The sequence below is a fragment of the Ambystoma mexicanum genome, chromosome 7p (genome assembly GCF_040938575.1).
Source record: "Ambystoma mexicanum isolate Mex_15411 chromosome 7p, UKY_AmexF1_1, whole genome shotgun sequence".
NCBI lineage: Eukaryota > Metazoa > Chordata > Amphibia > Caudata > Ambystomatidae > Ambystoma > Ambystoma mexicanum.
Window position 1 is genome coordinate 606,713,348 of NC_090939.1, and position 20,804 is coordinate 606,734,151.

The 20,804-nt window shown below is 44.0% G+C and overlaps 1 protein-coding gene across 1 annotated transcript in view; it reads right to left on the reverse strand.

Annotated features, from left to right (window-relative positions):
* The window catches only part of SLC9A7 (solute carrier family 9 member A7), an 889,600-nt gene that overhangs the window by 337,365 nt on the left and 531,431 nt on the right, over positions 1-20,804 (reverse strand). The window contains exon 11 of the mRNA XM_069636615.1: positions 16,612-16,723. Within this exon, the coding sequence (XP_069492716.1) occupies positions 16,612-16,723 (112 nt within the window). The remainder of the gene's footprint in view (positions 1-16,611; positions 16,724-20,804) is intronic.

Below are 20,804 nucleotides of genomic sequence, written 5' to 3' on the forward strand. Positions count from 1 at the left end.
AGGAATACCACAAGACCTCCCTCCCAGGCTCTACGGAAAGAAGAAAGACATATACATCAACACTCTGTCCCCACATCCCTGCTTGCTTTCCACCTTTCCCAACCAGCAGTACCTTAAAGTGGATATTATAGGAACCTTAAACCTAAGTGAACTCCTTCAAACCTTGTGCAGGGACTGAGTTCAGAGGTCATATGTTGCTCACCTAGCCGAAATGCACACAACCAAAAAAAGAAATCAAGAACCTGCAGGGAGCAACCAGAGCAACCAGACAGAACAAGGATATGTTTAAGGGCCTGGAAGCAAGTCCACAATCACAGGTGGAGGCTGGATCCAGGGTTGGGGCAATTCAACAGGTGCAGGAAATGGAGGAGAGTCTGCTCAACAGCATGGTTAGTAGGGCGAGGTGGTGGAGGAAAGAGTTCAAGGATACAAAACAAGAATCACTAGGCAAATACAGGTACAGGATATCAGGAAGGCAATAGCATTATCTGTTCCGTAAGCAATGGAGATCTCAAATAACCAACAGGAAAAAGTCCAGAAACAAACAAGAAAGAAAAGGTAAAAGTTGTGAGGCAAATAGCAATTGTAGTTTGGCAGACAGGGATCAAGCAACCAGTGTGCTGACCCATACAGAAACAGAATTCAGAGCGCCAGTCAAAACAGACAGCCAATGTCTATCTGGTACCAAGTGATCAGGCGAGGGGAACAATCAATTATTCCAAAATGCATTCCAGAATCAGTTGGAGTTCATAGTAAAGGGGGTTAACACACATCATCATAGAAAACAATGCTCAGTGGAGAACCCAATGCTTACCTCCGTACCCTCTTGTCTCCATGCTTCGGTGCTGAGTCAGTCTCAAGACTTCATGCTTGTGTTTTCTGCAGTTCCAAGCATGAAAGAAGTCACAATTTCTGAGCTGCTAGAAAGTGCTTGCATTTGCCATGATTAAGGCTGTGGTGAGACCTGGCGCACAATTAGAAATATGATTGATCCTTCAGAAAAAAGGAAGGAGCACCTGCCCTACCATGGGGACATGTGACTGAGTCTTAGACTATAAGAACAGCAGGGGGCTTAGTCACAGGTTGGCATGGTGGTGTAATTAAGGCGTATATACCTGGAATATAAATATGGTTATAATACCATAAATTGGAATGAAGAACTATCAAGCTACGGCTGATAGTATGTTTCTGCAAGATGCCTATCTAATGAATACAGAACTCAAGACTCTCCAGCTGAAGTCAAAATGGAAGGTCGTTTTAAACATCTTTGAGACTTAAAGGAGAGATGTGGCCATTTTAACTTGCAACACCTATCCTGAATAACCTATTCAGGACCCCATGGAGATGGTAGTTGCCCATGGGAGAATAGATGGGGAAAGCTTTAACCTGGTATCTGTGAATCAAAGATTCAATTATTAAACAATTTTTAGACTCTGAGAGGTAGCAAAGGATATTCTTATAATGAGTTGGGATTGAACAAATTCTGAGGTCACACATTATACAGCTCAGGAGACACGATAATATACAAACAGAAGAGATTTGAGAGGCATGGTTGCAGATCAGTGGCTGTCAGACGCTTGGTGCATAATACGCCAACCAGGACAGTACTATACATTCCATTCCCCCAGACATGTCACATTCCCCCCAGATAGGGTATATTCCCCTATCATACATACACAATCTAACCTTTCGATATATCATGGCAGGAGGGATTTCATACAATATTCTGGTATGGGTTGATTGCAATACTAATAAGGTCAGATTTAGACCTTGGACCTAGAAATACAATCCGTAGACTGAAAGGGAACAGCCCAACCGTGAGAAGATCAAAAGGAAGAGAGTCTCGAGCAATACGTTGATCTAAATATGACAGGTCAGGTCTCATTGTGGACAATGAGGGGTGCCTCAGACAGTCACTAAAGGAGTCTTTATTGCCGAGCAGAAATGGGGTAGAAAGGTAGACGAAAGAATATTTTTTGCCAAGAGCAAGGAAATCAAATAACCAGAAAAGAAATCTTGACAAAGAATGACTACAGAACCTAGCTTTTAAAAATAATTGAAGGTACCAATATAAGAAACTGTACACTAAGAAGGCCATCTCCCTTAATAAAAAAGTTGGATGGGGAAAGTATGAACTGGGCAAGAAATCAGACAGGATGCAATTCCAGATAATTTATCAGAAGCTGGAAGATCGATCAATATCTATAATATGTCAGAACGGGGTACTCTATTGGCAGAACAGAGACAGATTAACAAGCCGTTTTCTGCATATACTGGTAATCTCTGCTCTCAGAATTAACATTTAAGGAAAGCTAAAGCTAGTTATATAGTACTCCAGATTAGATTGCTATTAACCACAAGTGGATACTCTGGGTCGATGGGTTCCTGGAAGAGTATTACAAGATGTGTGGTGGTGTTGGTAAACATCTTAATTAAACCTTTCATTTATATATTTGTAGGGAATTGCTGTGAATTAGAATGGTGGCAGAATCTATATTCCAGCCAGCACAAGTGATAGAATGCGTATGTTTGATGAGCAGCATTTGGGGAGCCCTCTATGTGCTCCACACATCTGGTGGGGTCTCTATGAATAAAGCTACTCGTCTTCTTACCTTTGGCTCCTTAATCACTACAAATGGTGACATGCACCATCTGCAGGCCTGTCCGACTCACCCATGCTGCCTAGGTGGGCGACCATGAGGAATACAATGCCAGGTAAACACTCAGAAGCACTGTGGTGGAGCCATGCACAAGAGGTGGGTGTGAGGGGATCCACCTCTGAAACACCATGAAGGAGGACCCCTTGGCCACCACTCTTCCAACCAGTGATAGGCACCACAAAGAAAAAGAAGAAATAAGGAGATGCTCACTGTTGGACAGGCCACCGCCATGCTTATGGTTGCTTACATTAGAGTAAAGCACCCTTAACCATCCCAACGTGAGACAACCAGACAAGCAAGGAATCCTGGGTAGTGTAGTCTCTACTACAAGCAGCCAATAGCCCCATAATTAATCTATTATGACATGGAAAAGTGCTGGAACACCAAGGGCTTCAAGGTGAGGATTGTGACATTACAGTCCTGACTACAAACTATGGCAACACAGGAACAGAATCACCAGTCAGAACATCATTGTGACACCACAATCCCACCCAGCAATATCCTTCTGCCATTAAATAAAACATTTTAAAAGCGCCTATCCATCCCAACATGCCCAGTGCTAGGCTAACCAACAAAATGCTGTGGTCTGCATTACAAGAATTAACACGTCAGCGGACACCACTCCTTGCAAAAACAATGCGGAATGTACCAGCACCTTTCCTCACAACGCCAGGTGACAATCAGTCACTTCATGGGAACAATGGGCTGACTAATTACAAGTATACCTCTGGGATATTGGCAGAAAAAAAAGTAATGATGACTTGAGGGGAGCAGCTTTTCTCAACTGCCTTGTAGTGGAGGGACAACGCTCGAGATAGGCATGTTAGAAGAAGGTGAGGATGCATCAACCAGCTGAAATAATGTAAATAATTACACTGCTACCACCAAACTAGAAAAAGGCCAATGAAACAAACATAATATGAGACCATAGGCCAGTGGAGTCAAATTAGTTGTTAGTCTAAAGGGAAAGGGAGCGTGAATGCAATGGCCACACATTAGGAATCAGAAGATCCTAACTTCTCACTCGCAATCACAACAGACGGATAGAACGGACCCCGGGATGAGCCCCAAATACACAGGCAGACAGTGGAAATGATGCTGGATTCTGGATCCCTGTATACCATGATAGACACCAGGATATTGCAATGCCAACTGGCAGGAGGCTTCAATACCCCGCTTACAACATGGATCACCCTCAAAATGATATGGCAAAAGTCACATCCACATCGTGGACTATAAGTGAATAAGTCTAAGGTTTACACATAGAGTTCATGCCTGCAAACTTTATGTAGCTGATGAAGGGTCAGCCATAGTAGGCTGGGATGAACCAGCCACACTCAAGTTTAAAGTTAATCCTGGCAAACTGTGCCAAGTGCTCTGCGCATCAGGGGATACCACATGTGACGCTACAAATCTCAAGGGTAGAGTATCCAGAATTGTTCAAAGATCACAGTGGGGCCCTCAAAGCCTTTAAGCACACGATAGATTTGAGGCAAGGAGTGCAACCATCACAGATGGCACAGAAATCCTTTACTTAAAAGAAGTTTATTTCGGTAAGACATGGCATACCACGAAAACACATCTAATTAACATCACAATATCCATAAAAACCTGTAACAAATAAAATCATCACATAAACTTGAAAACAAAACCCTAAAACCATGAACAGTCAAGTCTTAATAAAGATTCTCTTAATGACAGAGCACGCTTCAGAAACGTCAGAACAGCCAACCCCACCTGAACAGAATCAACCTGTAACAAATAATGTAATACAGGCTTGTAGCGTCGCAGGCCACTGTCCTACAAAACGGGTTTTAACATTTGTTCCCTGATTATTGAGAAGGTGGGGCAGAATAAAAAACAATCGCCAGATCTTCTTTGAGTGCCCTAAAGAGGAGACAAGACTGGTCCGTTCTCCCTTTGGACCAAACCAACATCACAGCTCTCAGCTGTATGCAGTTAAAACAAGCCCTTGAAACAGGAAAACGCTGAGACGGATAGTTGGCCCGGCTCAGATATTCTTGGAGGCCAGGGGACTTAATCAGTGAATGTGACCTACTGGCAAGCTTCATAAGCTCTGAAGACGCTCTTCTAGCCAAAATAAACTGGAGCACACTTATTCTCACAGGATTTATAATCTCAAGAGGTAACAAGACAAATGTGTCACAACAGTGACCCACCCCTGCATCAGCCAGCAGCGTTTTCACGTGCCTAGGCAATGGATTTTTGAATAAGTCTCTCTGGTCACTAAATAGCTAATTAGTTCCTGAGTCAAAGTGGCTCTATTGTTTCTCCAAATTCTGAGCCAATGGCTAACCGGTAAAGTTACAACCAAAATCGCCCACAAACCGACAGCCAAGCTCTTGGTGTACTGCAAAATTGGGAGCGGACCCAGGCAACCCCAGAATGCTCTTAAAAAAGTAATTCTCGGCCACCTGAATGAGCTCCAGTCTGCCAAAACCCGCAGCTCCATACCATATTTTGCCACAGACGTGGCTTTGCCATTGTAGACTTTTAGTACTACGTCTACCGGTTTCACTTTAAATGAGCCCAGAGCTCTGGATACCACCCTCCAAATGCCTGCTTATACCTTTGTGACTGTTTCTCAATATGTGCCTCTGGATTAGCTCTCTTTTGCAAAAGATAACGAAAGACCTCGGGGGGCTTTTCCTTCCCCAACAGGGCATAACATCCGGTTTCCGGGCATTTATCCTGAGCCCAAGATTATCCATAAAGCCAGAGTAGTCCTCCACCAAAACTCTGTAATTATCTGGGAGTGTGGGTAAGTAAATTCACATTATCAGCGTAGGCAAGAAATGGCAGACATCTATTGCCCAGCCTGTGGAAATTAGAAGACTATTTCAGTAGGTGCTTGTATAGGCTGTTAGTGTAGAGACAAAAACAGAGAGGAGCCAGGACACACCCTTGACGAATTCCACACTCAACATGGAAAGAGGGGGTGCGTTGTCCATCAGCTCCACTTCTGACTTGGGCCATTATCGAGAGATGCAATCTCTCCATCACATCCACTAATGGAGCAGGGCAATTCATGAAAGCCAAAAAAATGGGCTCCTTCTTAACAAACAACGAATGTGATGCAATCAAATAAAGGTTCAGAACCTGCTCTGCTGTTCCAGACTCGGCCCAAAGCCCAGTTTCATAGGGGAGAAGATATCTGCATTCTCAGCACAGGTCTCGAATCTCCCTAAAATGGCCCATCCCAAGATCTTAAAAGCTGAATCTAGCAGGGAGATCGGCCTATAAGACCCCGGATCTTCCCCTGTGCCCTTTTTATATATCCGGCAAATCAGTGCACGAGACCAAGAGACTGGAATAGGTCCTCCAGCACAGACAACGTTAAATCCCAGGGTCAAAACGGGAGTCCACAAGTCCGGCTGTGCCATGAACAGGTCTACTGTAACATTTTCTGGGCCAGGGGCCATGCTCCTGCCTTGATTTGTGATAGACAACAAAACTTCTTCGACTGTAAAGGCAACACTGGCTGTCGTTTTACAAATTGTACATTTGGGGCCTCTGACAGACAAACTGTCCCTATGCATGCTCGCGCAGTCGCTGCCAAATAGGGATGAATAATGAGCTACCCATGACCGTTCCGAAACCACCAAGAGGTGCCCACAAGTCCTACATTTATAGAAAAGTCCCTTACTAACAATTTCCCAAAATAGTTTAGCATTGTTGGAGATTGAGGGATTATGCCAATCCCCCCATATCTCTCTTTCAATTTCTTGCTTGCTGCATGCAATAGCCTTTTTGTATGCTAGACAAGCCCCAATTATGTTAAGCTTTGTGGATAGAGGATTCTTCAAAATTCTTAGCAAAGAGGACTTCAATTTTACACATTCTGCGTTTAACCACCTAGGATGAGGACTAGCCCTCCTTTTACCCTCCCCCAAAGTGAATATGGCCAAAAGGTTGAAAAGAAGTAACAAAAAATCTGCCCGGTAGCCCCCTGTTCCATACACTCACAGAGAAATCTTTCAAAAATCTACCAATTATTTCTAACGATAACACTCTGCAGGTGCTGAGGATCCACTGATTGCCATTTCACCCTACGGTGCAGAGCAGAAGAGGGCGCTCCTGAGAACAAACTGAGCCCGCAGGGGGTGGCCCTCACTGAAGTCTAATTTCGCCCAAATAGGAAAATGATCTCTATCTTAATCGTCAAGTACTCTAAACCCACCGATACGGCTCCAGAACTTAACTGGGATACAAAAGTAATCAATGTTCGAACGTCCCAATGTGGAGAAAAAGTTAAATTACCTGGGATGTCCTCTATGAAACGACCATTGACTGATCGCAATCCCCACCCGTAAAGAAGCCCCCAGAGACTAGCCCCCTCGCTACAAATTCAAGCATCTTTAATTCCAGGAGGCAGCACGCCAGCCAGATCGTCTTCTGACAGATCAAACAAAGTGACACATTCTTCGCTGCTCAACTAGCATTAAAATCCCTTCCCAAAACCAGAAATACCTCATTTGTGGCCAGCCAGCTCACTAAACACTCCATCGCTAATGTTAAAATTGAAAGACACTTTTTTAAAATCAAATTGAGCATGGGGGCTATTGTAAAAATTAAACACCACCATGTCTTGGCCTCCCATCCTACATATTCTCAACCCTTGACAGAAGTGGCGAGAAGACTCAAAATGGAAAACTTTGCTCACAAGAGGGAGCTTGACCAGTCTACATAACCCATCATGACGTCGCCCTCTCAGGCCCTTCAGGGCCGGTAGAGGGTGGGTCGTGAATCCCTCTACAACTATGTCCTGCATAGCCCAGGATTCCTGCACTAAAAAAATATCTTTTTTTTTTTACGCAGCAACAAAGATTTCAAATATCCTAGTTTAGAATTGATACCAGCCACATTCCAAGACATAAATACGAAGGTTTCCATAGGCTTAAGTCAGAGAGATGACGCAAACATTTCATCAGCAGAACAGAGGGCCATGTTGAACACAGGCCATTGCTGGGCAGTTTGCAGGCTCCCTTGCAACAAGGGCCCTAAACACCCTGCAGTTGCTTTGTCCGTGAAGCTCAGGTGTCAGAGGCATAGACCCTATCCAGTGCCTGCTGTGAAATTTGGAAGGATACTGGAGGGGGCTGCCTCACCCTCACCTCCAGTTCGGTCCTGTCAGGTCAATGAAAAGACAAGTATGATCAACAAGAGGCTCAGGATCGTTAATACACTTTTGATGATCCACAATTGTGGGCCCAAAACAATAAGCACCACCTGCAGCTCCCACCTATGCTGCCAGTGATATAAGGAATCATGAATGTGACACAACTCTGCCCTAATGTCTTCAGAAACATCAATCCACTTAGAGGCCAGGACTTCATGACAATTCCAAATGCAGGCGTGAAAGTTGAAATTGGTGAAAGAGAAACGAATTTTGCACTCCTTACAAAACATGCAGTCCAATAGAATGCGGGCAACCGGGAACCATTTAAAAGAAATATCAGTCCCCCTCAACACTTCTATCATACCCTGCAGTAGTAATCTTTTATAGGAATTTCTATTGCCATGTGTCAAACCCTTGAAAAAACAGATCAAATTTTGGTCTCGCCAGCCTCTCAGCGGATTGTGCTCTGTGCTTCTATGACCCAGCATGGTACTGGAGCAGCCTCAGAGGCCGGGAGAACCTCAACGTTGTGATGATTAGAGCCTCCACATCCCTGCAGCATTCCATCTGAGCGGCCCGAGTCTCGGTAACAGATTGTACAGTCACTCCATCAGGATTGCAAATGTACGGGAGGCCTATAGAGTTTGTCACAAGGTCATCGGACTGCCTTGAGATTGATTTTGTTCCTCTAAGAGGTCTAAGGGGTCTTGGGATTGCTGAGGCCATTGCCCCACCAATACCAGGCCTACAATTCAGAGCCTCCCTATCCAAGTGCACTGGGCCAGAACCAAGTCCCAAGAGCTTCTTGCTTCGATTGCAAATAGCACCCAGGTCAGAATGATTGGGATGGCCAGAGATGGCCTCCAGGACCACAGAAGCTTTGGACACCGCGGCTCGAACAACCATTGACTTTGCTAGCACACTTATCACCTCCAGACAGAAGTCCAGTCTCCCTGCATCTTTGTCATACTAGTCTTTAAGAGACCTAAATTCCACCTTCAGTTCCAGAAAAGCTGCGGTCAGACTGTTAAAATGGCGAACAAGAAGAGATGGTTGGGCTGTATTTGAGCCTGATATGGGTTCGGCAGCTCCAGAATATGAGGAGCAAAATACTGTCTACTGAATGGCTGTCTGTTGTTCTGGCAGTTGAGGTTCCGGGAGCTCAGGTTGCGGACTACCAGAGGCCCTAATCACTGCAGAAATGCACAGGAGCTTGCTGAAATGACAACACTCCCGCATTCTGTGGTTGTCATCGCGGCCTGGCAAACACCCCATCGGGACTAGATGGCAAGAGTCCTGTGTAAAGTTACAGTCCACAAGAGAGCACTAGTCTCTATAGGTCCAATTGTGACCTGCTCAGTCCGTCCCGGAAAGCAATTCTTTGCATGATAGCGTTAAATGGGGTGTTCAAGCGCTTTCAAAGACGCTCTGGACGAACAGTCAACATTGACACTTCTGCTAGTTGTGGTCATCAGTCCATTGTCAACTCCCTGTGGTCAAGTGATTCCCGAGAGTTGTTTGCAGTAGAACCCAGGCCAGGAGTGAACGTGTAAACAATTGCAGTTGTCCGCCAGGTGCCTGGGTCTACCCCTGCAGCACTCTGCCCCCACTGAGCACCTTGTTCACACTGCTGAAGCCTAATCAGCGGTTCTTCTAGAACGTCCATATTGGCCATATTCTCAGCAGACAGAGCTCCATGCTGCTGCTGTCCTCTGGAACAAAAAAGACCACAAGGGACCCATTGATAGACTTTGCCATCAGGATTCTCCCTGCTTCCTCTGCAAGGTTTACCGAAATTGTCAGAGCTACTACCGTAGAGTGTCGAATTAGGGAACGCCATTCGATGGGAGATTGCTTTGACTGTCTTAATGGCTTACACGGCCTAGTGTCCTTTTTGGCTTTGACGACCTTTAAGCACCTGCCATTTTGGGGCCTTACGATTGTGAAGTTTGGCCACCATTGGAGACCTTTACAACCTTTATAAGATGCTAGATTGCGATAACTTGAGTAACTTGGAGTAACTTTTAACTCCTTTAGCAACCTCAATATGCTCGGGCATCCACTGTCTCCAATGCACCAGACGTGCCAAAATTAGATGACACTGGGCCTACCTGAGTACCCTATGCTGGGTTGAACTGAAACCTGGAAGTGCAAAGAGGGCAGCATAGGGTGCAGACACCAGCACTGATTAAAGGTCTTCGTGGTTGTTTAGGGGCTCCCAAATGCCCCACAAGGTGTGAAAATGCCAGCCCACCGACATCTCACAGCTTGTCCAAAACACCAGGTGCACAGCACGTCACAGCGCGCCACACCTCAGAAAACCTCAGAGCACCGATAACAGACTGCGCTTGGCTGGGCTGGGCAAAATGCAAGGCCCCCTGCCAAAACTCACAAGCTGGGCAGCTGGACACCTCAGGCAGCTCACTACATCCGCTTCGCTTCACTTGATGCCTGGACTGAAACAGAGACTGGCACGGTATTCGAGACTGGGACTACTGAGGTATTCAGAGTGAATAACAGAGCGTCAGAGCACCAGGTTTCGAACACCACCAACGCTCCCAAGGGTTAGAGGAAAACACCAAGAGTCAAGCCGCATTGCACAACCTCACACAGCTGCTACCGACTCTCTGTGATTGAGTATCTGAAAATAATGGGAAACGTCAAGACTTCACTCCAAGACCCAGAAGGTTCATGGGTGTGTGCCCCCAAAACCTGCTATTTTTGGAGAATGCTCTAAACCCCTGGTGACCTATGTTTATTTTATTTATTTATTTTGTACACGTATAAAGCGCACAAAGCAGCCCTCGGGAATCATGGCGCTGTTACATGTTTGGGATCTGTTGAACTTCACACGTCTCAATGTTTATATTTTTTTTATAGCCAGCAACTTTTATGCGCAAACAATGTCCTCTTTAGTGTGAGGTTGCAGCATCTGAGATCCACCAGATCCTGGTAATCACCAGAGTTCTGTGAAATCTCCAGGTACAAGAAAGATTAGCTTGAATAACAAATAGGTGATCCCACCTACTGATAGGTCTCTAGAAATCTCACATTATCAGAATTTTGCATTTTCATAGCAGTATTGCAGCTTTAAGTGTTCCAGATACAAGCCGTCTCATATTGGATCTTTCTTTTTTTTAACAAGATCGTAAATCACAGTGGGCTCTAAAGAAGCCTTTTCTCATATTGGTAATTGATTGATACCAACTTCAACACTCTACTGTACGCACGTTTTGCAGCCACACTAATTAAGCCATCCAAAGGTTCCATGTGGATTGTTGAGGACGTTGGAGTTGTTCCAATTGAAGAATTCTGGGTTTTAAATTCAAGTACCTGGTTTTTTCGCAATATGAAGGAATGTTGCACATTATAAAGCACCTTGCTGGTGGTTATCTGGACATGCTCAACTATTAAGCTTGGGGACAAGCCTTTAAAGAATAGTTGATTTTAAGATTACAACTTTATCGGTGTTTCATCTGCCACCAAAGCCCAGAACCAGTACAAAAGAGCTGCCACAGGAAATTGTGGAATACGAGACAGTATGCCAATGCTGCCATAGGCAAAAGCAGAATGAGAGGCCTTATTCAGCTGCTGGCACAGGAAATGTTATGTTATGCATCTGTCTTTATAAGGGTTGCATCTATAGTTAGTACAATGTTGTGGCTGTGGTGGCTGTAATATGGGTTGAAAAGTCAGGTCCTCAGTGCCCTTCAAAAAGGCAACATTAGACCTGATATTCCCCTGGTCCTGTGGCATTATGAGGCTCCAAGGTGGAAACTGCCTTCAGCTCTGACCCTCTTAAAGTAGGAAATGATGGCCCAAACGATCTGAACCAGATTCAAGTGACTTTGGAGAGTTATATGGTGTCATTTTATTGGACAAGAACAATGGTCATAAGTTATGGATTGTTCGATGACGGTGCACATCATCTTAGAATTATTATGTATCGCAGCTGGTCCACGAAGGAGGCGTCTGAAAAGTTGAGTATGTAGTGACAAGGCGTTCTCAGGAGAAATCAGGAGGCAGCATTTTAAAGTGGCTGACATTTTTTGGAGTGAAGCTTTTGGTGCATCAGTGTAGATTATGTTGGCATAATTGAGACAACAAGGAACCACTACAAAACTGGCTGGACTCGAAGGGTAGAAGTCAGGTAGAGAAAAGTTTTTTGTTTTCAGTTGATGTAAGAGGGATACATTGGTTTTAGTCACATGAGTACATTTGCGTTTTAGGGGCAGGTCAGACCACGTGGCGTGGGCCAGAGGATGGTCAAATCCAAGGAAGGTGACCTGAATAGCAGGGTCTGTTTGGGAGGGCTTATATTTCGAAAACTGTTGTCCCTTTCATTGATCAACGGCCAGGATGCATTTGGCAAAGTTGGTGTTTTAAAAATATTTACCTATCACGACCTACGCAAATAATTGTGTGTTGGTATTACGCAAATAATTGTGTGTTGGTAGCGTAGTTCAAGTAGTGTAGAGGATAATGGAGAGTAATGCAGGACTCTGCATTTAGCTGCATTGCACTGAGACCAAAAGTCGAGAGGGAAACGCCTAAAATCCCTCATTTTCCGAGTAGGCATAGCATTACAGTATGGTGTGGTTTACTTTTAGAAGCGGCAGGGCTCCGGCGAAAATGCCCTGCTAATTTCCAAAGTGCGACAGGTTGAGACAGCGTCCGTGTGACACGGACTCTATTTCTTCCTGACACACCTGAGAAATGCGTAGGGCTTTCTCTTTGGATCCATGCCGTTTATAAAAGTAAGTCATATGACTGAAAATGATGCCAGGACGAAACGGAGACGAAGTATGATCGCTCCATGTCTCGGTTTCGCCCTTGGATCATTTTCAGTCATTTGAGTGACTTTTGGAAATGGCAAGGCGCCACGAGAAAGCCCAGCTAATTTTCGAAGTGTGCCAGGTTGAGACAGTGTCCGTGTGACACCAAAGCTGTTTCAGCCTGGCAGTGGTGGAGATGGAAAACATTTAAAGGTGTTCCCATAAGGGCTGGGGCAGAGTTTGGAGGAGGTGGTTGGTGGAGTTTGAGGGGGCAGAGCTAGCAGTTGAGCTCTGATTAAGGCAAATGTTTGAAATAATTTTAAAATGGTGCAGTTTCTTTCATGCTGCTTCTTTCTAAAATCCACACTGTACTACAATTCAACTTTTAATCTTTTCCATGGCAGTGGTGCACCCAAAATACTGTAATGCAGTGTTTTAGGACATTAAGGGATCCACAGACAAGCTCTACAGTAGAAGGCTACCACGGTAGCTCAGCAGGTTGTGAGCCCATTGCTGAGATGTTACATAATAAACACTGGTTGTTAATAGTATGACTTTTTTGCAATTCTTTATAATTGCTATAAAATGTGTTTGGCCAGGGCATGGGTTGGGCTGGTCGCGTGCTTATATTCATGGCGGAGGTGGGGGCATTTCCACCCCTGTAGTGAAAATCAGTTGGCACCCATGAACCCACAGTTTAATTTCCTAATAACTGCTGTTAGCACAAAAGAAGCAATTCAATGTGATTAAGCAGTCTGACAAGCAGATACCATCTTTATAAATGTAATCTGTGATAAAACGCAAAGGAAGGGGCACAGAAATGACAGGATATTTGTGTGCTAGTCCAATAAAAAAAGAAACCCATTTCAAAGCAAACTAGTGAATGCAAGCATCATTTTTGAGTTTGGCAATTACTTTACTTCTTCTATGAAAGTGTACGATGCACATTTGGAAAACAATAGTGTGCCCAGCCTGCTGAAAGCCTGCTTTTAACAGTGATGACCCCCCACCCCAGTGATAGTCATGGCTCATTGATTCCCATGGTGTCCCTTTCAGATCAGAAGAAAAAAAACAGGCTGAGCAAATATAATCTGCAAACGTGCGAATGACTGCTGGGGAAAGGAGCACAGAGCAGATTAGATCACCAAGCCACCAGGCCCGGGTCCCAAGATCCTGCCAAATATCTGTCTTTTATGAGACAGCTACTAATAAATAATAATGCAACAAAGGTTTTTGAAGTTCTTAATGTAATCGTGAAGGCAATGTTATTCCATCTATTTATAGAGGGGAAATAATCGGGCCAAAATAAATTGCTAAAAATTCAGAGGTTTATAAACAACCCTACCCCAATATCGCCCGCTAGTAGCGCTCCACTGTTGGCCTCCACTAAAATTAGCTCTAGCTAACGTAAAGGTTGGAGACCCCTGTATTAGATAGTTCCATATAAGACATCACATGGCGGGCAGCTTGGAGATCCTTACGGGAATGAGAGTCTTTGTCCCCAAAGGTGGAGTCTCTCCCAGTGAGGTCCCACTTGGCTTGAGCCCTAGGGAGGGTGTTGCATAGCAGGCTCACCTCCCGAGCTTCACACAGAGGGCTCCCCTTTGGGGAGAAGGGATGAATTCCCTCGATTTGTCACAACAGCCATGGGTACGGGACCTAGTTAGGCTACTAGAGCTGACTCCACCCTGTGATGGAAGTACTGGTCACTCTAGGGTGAGAGACTTTGCCTTGTGATTGCTAAAGAGTTTTCCATTTTCTGATCATGAGTTTTGTGTTGGGCCTTGTGCTACATCCCAGGCAATTATCCCAAAAATCCTGGGCTAGGACCCTTCTAACGTGGCCAGGGGAAGGCAGACACTTCCTGATCCTGACCGACCCTGGGGATGGCGTTCTGGGGGAGGACCACACGAGAGGGGAATCGGGTCAGGGGAACTGAGCAAACCCCTTTACTAACTTTCCTAGAGACCCTACAGTCTTACTGGCCTATTGTAGAATTGAAACCTTTCAAGAAACAGGTAATCAGGGTATTGGGAACTTCAAGTCCCACACGGCCCTAAGAACTGGAACGAGAAAGAGGGATTCAGAGGCACTAAACTGCAGTATGCAGTTTAGTGTTTCTAATGGCCCACACCTGAGTGGGATATTTGAGTATTTAGGACCCCCTCAGGTGCAGGCCATTAGATCAAGGAGATGGAGTAGTTTCAGAGGTTGCCAGTCGCAGTTGCAATCGAAGAAGAAAGGAAATGCAGACGACTGAGCCGCTGCTACCTTTGAAGCAGGTGTTGTTCCGGAGAAGGTCTCGGAGCTTATTGGCCTTTCATGGAGAGGTTGCACAGCGGGAAGCTACGTTGTAGCAGGCTTTTCCCATAGACAGAGAGGCTCTCTCAATTGTATGCTGTGTCCCTGTGGCTGGCGAGCACCAGAGTGCATTGGGAGCGAGAAAAGCTCCTTTCCCGATTGGCGCAGACCGCAGGAAAAACAAAGCAGTTTGACGTGCAGGAGGCAGCAGAGGCAGAACAAACAGTGGAAGCGGATTGAACAGATGCGTGTGCATACACCAGTGAGTTTATCATTTTCGGTTCATCCAGGTACGTTCCGTAATCGACCGCTGGTCACCAATAACACTTTTGAATACCGAACTAATATAAAAAAGAAGTCCCATTGGCATAATAAGAACTTTGTAAAAAGACAAAAAAAGAAGGGTTATAATCATTACTATCAAAGCCAACATGATTGCCAAGACAAAGAAGGGGCAATCCTCAACAGACTAACAATAACAAGCATTACATAAGCCAAAGAGGGGAAAGTAATAAAGAAACATTGTCAGCAGTTGTTTGATGTGGAAGTGGGAAAACATGAGTGGAAGGAGAGTAACCCTCCTGGTAGAAAGTATAAAGGAAGAGAGGAGCATAACCTGCATTGCATGTTGCAAATAAAACAGTGGATCAAACAGCACCAATGTGTATCATGTTTTCCCAGAAGAAGTTATGAATTTCTATGTTGTTGAAGTTAAAGACTTTTCCTAAAGGTCTGAAGTAAACCTCACCACAGAGTACCTGTAGCGTTGGGAGCTTTTGTCCTGGCAGGCGAGTATACCACAAAAGCGACCTTGTAGTGGTAGTCCTGGCAGGTTAGTGGCCTAAAGAAATCATCGAAGTACTGCATTGTGGTTGGAGGTTGTGGAGAAGAAAATGTGACAACACCACTAAAAAGTTTACTAAATTGTGGTGGAATCATCCTGACAAAACATTTTTGTTGATACAGAAGAATTGTGAAATTATTTCTGTTTCCTTAAGGAGAAGAAGCTAAGTTGAACTTTTATCTATATGTGGAGACATACAGACTTTTCATTTGGTTGTACCTTTGTTAAAGTCCAAGTGGAAGACTTTTGGAGTAGGAAGAACTTTATGATCAAACCTTAGCTACAACACAGAACTTTCTTATTTGAACCTTTGATTTCAAATCCTGCTTTGAACCCGGGGAAAAGGATCCTACCCAGTTTACAAGAATACACAGTTATTAGATTTATGTTGAATATAACTGTTATTTCTGTTACATTTGAATTGCCATGTTACCTTGATGAGTTAAATGTATGTATAAGTGTGAGGGGGATATTCCGTTTTATCAGAGTGTTCTTCTTTAGTTTATTTTGATAGGCAGGGAAATCCTCTTTCGGTTAGTAATAGTGAGGCGTTTGTCAAACTCTTATGAGTTAATAAAATCGCTGTCTGTGGAAAATCTTTACCAAGTTGTCCGCCTCACATTTCTGACCCCTCACAGCCTCTGTACTTGTATAAGTAAAAACCTTAATTTCTATCTTCTGTATACAGTTATTTGTACATACCACAAGACCCCCAAGACACTTTAAAAGTGTTTGCAAGTTTCAAATTTTGACCCCTTTACTGGGTTTCAAACAAATTAATTTTAAACTAAACATTTCTCTCGCATTTAATTTCAAGCAATTTCTTTTATGCCCATTTTTTTTTAAACTAGAGACAATACTTTTCCCCCAATTTACCCAATCATTCTTTACCTGAAAACATCAGCATGTGTTGAAAGTTCCATCCAATCTTGTGTCGTCGGCCTAGGTTCAAGAAGAATGACAGCGGGTAGATGTGGGCTGCTCTGCCCAAGAAAATAGCAACCTGGATATAGTGTTAAGGATGCAACTATTGCCATCATAGACAAGTAGCATGCATGATTGTGTTTTATAAATAAGGAAATATGTATTGATGTGAATCATGATTTTAAAAATATTCCTAACATTTCTACATAGTAATCTGGGACCTGGCAACAAATCAAGAGTTCATTCAACCCGGAACTAGATCCTTTTAACACAAGATAAGTAGTGTTTCCATTTTACAAATGCATATATATATATTTACATTCAAAGACTGAATGTTATCTTTGCATGACAAATGTTTAACACAAACATGAAATAATGAAACCCAAAGACACCCAAAATGTTTTCTCAACCATGTTCTTGACCCGTTGCACGTGCAAGTATATGCTCACTACGCACCAATGATTTGAATGAGAAATTAATTGGAAAACATATACAATCACACTGCGCCAATCACTATAAAGTTTCATGCATAAGTGCATATTTATTTATTCATTCCAGAGTCAGCCTGACACGTGTTTTGAGCCTAAGCTCTTCTTCTGAGGCTTAGGGTGTTCTTGTTGGTCACAAAAACCATTTGGTTTAGTAGCTAAAATAGAGTAGTCACTTCTGAATTCCTGTATATTGCTTTGCTGTCGCGTCTCAACAGTGTAATTATCGGCCTTTCGGCATGAAGTCGGCGTTACCAGAGGAGACACCCAAAATGTTTTGTCAGCCATGATCTTGGCCCATTGCACGTGCAAGTATATGCTCACTGCGCACCAATTATTCTAATGAGAAATGAATGCACAGCTTCTCAGCCAATACATTAATGTATAAGTACCTTTGTATTTTAATACTGACTGAGCTAGACATAATGTTTTGCAAAGTGTTTGTAATGGTGATTGATAAAAAAGAAAGAAAACTTCAGAAAAGTGATTCATCACATTCCCAAGAGATTCTACTTTAGGTACCTCCAGTCACGACATCAGTATGGAAGACCGAGTGAAATGAAAAGGCCTTGTAATAGCTGGGCATATCCCATGTTTACACCAATGCCCAATTCTGGAGGATGATCTGATTTGTAGCTACTTTCAGAAAAGTGTGTTATTGTCAGCAGTGCAAGTCTTTTGTCTAAAAAAAAAGAAGCTGAACATGAATACAGAAATCCTCATTGTCGGTTGTGGAGTAGTGGGCCGGATTTAAAAGTAAGTCACTCCAAGTAACATTATAGACTAAGGCAAAAGGAAGAAAACCAAAACGCCAGGTATACACACACAACGAGCGAGAAGGCAATATGAAAGCAAACACTGCCACTAAACAGATAAAAGGTACCCTCATAAATGGGCACAGCTGATATGCAATACAATCGCATGTTTGCTTGTATTTATAAAATAACTAACTAGGAGTACAGCCACAAAAACCAAAAACAGTGGGGACTGAGAAAACCTGGTAATAAAATTAGCTTTTAGCTCTATGCTGGCAAATGCTGCCTATATGCAGGCTCCGTTTAAAAGGCACAATTTGAAATTATTTATTACACGGAAGACCTCAACCAGACTCTTCCAAGGTGCAACTCTGGCCTTCCTCTGGAAGGTGATAGACAAGGAAACGGATCTCAAGTCAGGAAAGAACTGTCCACTGCACACCATTAAACTGGAGTGCGCCAGTTGTTACTCGATTGAAATAAAGCATGCATGTATTTATACAAAAGTAAATACAATAGGTTTCAGAAAAATTTCATCAATAATCTTACAGTTGATTCTCAAGAAATGTTCAACAGCAGAGTAGTTGAGGTTAATAGCTAAAGAACCAAGGTACTTACCAATCAGTCTACCTATCAGCAGATAGTCAAGAAAATAGACAAACTATCATCAGGGACCTGCGCCCCGTAGAGCGCTACTTAATAAGGTCCAAAACGGCTGCAATTACGGCTTTGGCATGATGACGTCGTACCGCGATACTAATAGCAATTTTTCTTGAGTCGGGAAACAGCAGTGAGACTGCTTCTAATATAAAATGGCTGCCAGGGATCGGGGAGAAAGGACTATACGCAGTCCCTTCTCTCTTTCCATGGTGGCCTGATAAGAGAAAGAAAAATAACTGAGGGCCCTCATCAGGTAAGTCTTTGTCTCCCGGGTAAGGACCCGGCAATGGGCCAATAAGATTGTTTGTATTAATCGATTGACCCTCGCCCAGTACTAATTTCCAGAAATAACCAAGTGAGAGTATAAAGTACAGCAGAATTATGGCCAGAGTGACATGTGCCTGAAAGCCGATGGTTGAAAGCACTCAAAATGAGTCTTCAATTGAGCAACACAGCAAAAAAAACGCTTTTCAATAGCGCAGTGATCTGCAATCTTTGGCTCTCCAGATTCAATCATAGGAATGCTTCCTTAATCGAACCGGGCCATTTCCAACACATGGACGACACTGTGTTATAGTTGTGAAAAGTGGAAACACAATGACTTTGGGTCTTTAACATCGGCATGACTCAAACAATACAACTAACTGAATATCAGCAAAGAGGTGCACCACAACTCGCTTCAAGGAAAGGGGGCAAGGTACCAAGTTGAGAGTAGGTACTGCCTTCTTGTGTAATGAAACTATGCAGATCACGCAGTATCACATATTTGAATGGAAACAGTGTCGCACTTTTCATTGCAGTGCATACCATTTTTCTATCGAGGCACATCATTAAGTGAAGAAACGAGAGGAAACGACACACTTCTGTCATGACCCTTGCCCTCACTGGCAAGTCAGCCCTCCAGTTAGGGCCAGGTCAAAGGCCTTAAAACCTTATCCAAGACTCTCTTGGAGTCAATCCTGGCGCCTTGGGCGCCAGGCTCATAACCGTCATGAAGACCAACATTAGAATGGGACTATTTACTTGGGACTATTTAACGGGGGGGGGTCAGCCAACATGGAGGCACACACATAGCTCAGTTACAAGGAACTGAGCTATGCAGTCTAGTCTTTTGGGTGTGGCAGGCCTGGGACTATTTTACCTGGACTACTTTACCTGAGACTATTTAAACCGCACTCAAACAGCAGAACATGCTTTGCGTTATTCTTCTGTGGGCAGCGTAACACTCACCGTGTCCAGTTCTTTGATGCCAGTTTACCTGAAACCAAGGACCTGCATAGAGAGAAAGAACACTACGAAACGTACCTGGAACAGTATCCTGTCTTCAATCCATCGCTGACTTCAGTTCCACTCACCTGAAGGTACGAACTCCATCATCCAGCACCGCATGCATCCTGGAATACCATAACCTGAAAAGAGGAGAAAGAAAGACAGCATTAGTAAGCGTTTACTCACATTTCCTGCTGAATGAAGAAAGCCACACAATTCTTACCTGGGTAGTCATCCCCTGGTCAGTATCATTGCTGGAACATTACGGCACTCGGCGAGGAACATCGCAACCTGCAAGCAGAGAAAAGACACAGGTTAGCAATATAAAAGGCGAAACAGCGCTGCACATGGCGCATTACTCACCGGACAGCATCGCGCACACCGCGCTTTCGCCTACCGGCCCATGCTCATCTATAAACTGCATGACAACACCAAAATACCTTTCCATACCTAAAAGGAAAGAAGCAAGACATTATTATTCGCACTAAGAGGAACATAAGAACTGCATATAAAGACTGTAAAGCAGCAAACCTACTGAGTCGCAGCAGGCCTGGATTCCCACAGGGGGGCTTGCACCAGTGAAGTAACTTGGTCGCTGCTTGCCCCCACATCTACGCGCCCCTGCCACGAGGAGCAGGACGGAGAATCCACCTTTTACAATATTAAGGTAAGGAGAAGGCCCAAGGGGGAGGAAGGAGTTGAGGCCAAGGGAGGTGGGAAAACAAAGACAATCTGGTATTGAATCCAGCTCTCCTATACTGCAGTCCCATCTTTAACCAGAGGCCTTACCAAGGCACCGGGAGAGGGTTCCAGAGTGCAAATCATCCAACCAGGGCTGGGTGGCGTTCCTGTGGATACCAGGTGAGCGTAACACTTCAATCCACTTGTCTGAATGCAGAGGTTACAACCATGAGAATCAAATTCAAGAAAAGGGCAGAGAAAATCGAATACTTTGGGCTTTAAAGGAATTTTGAACACATTACTAAAA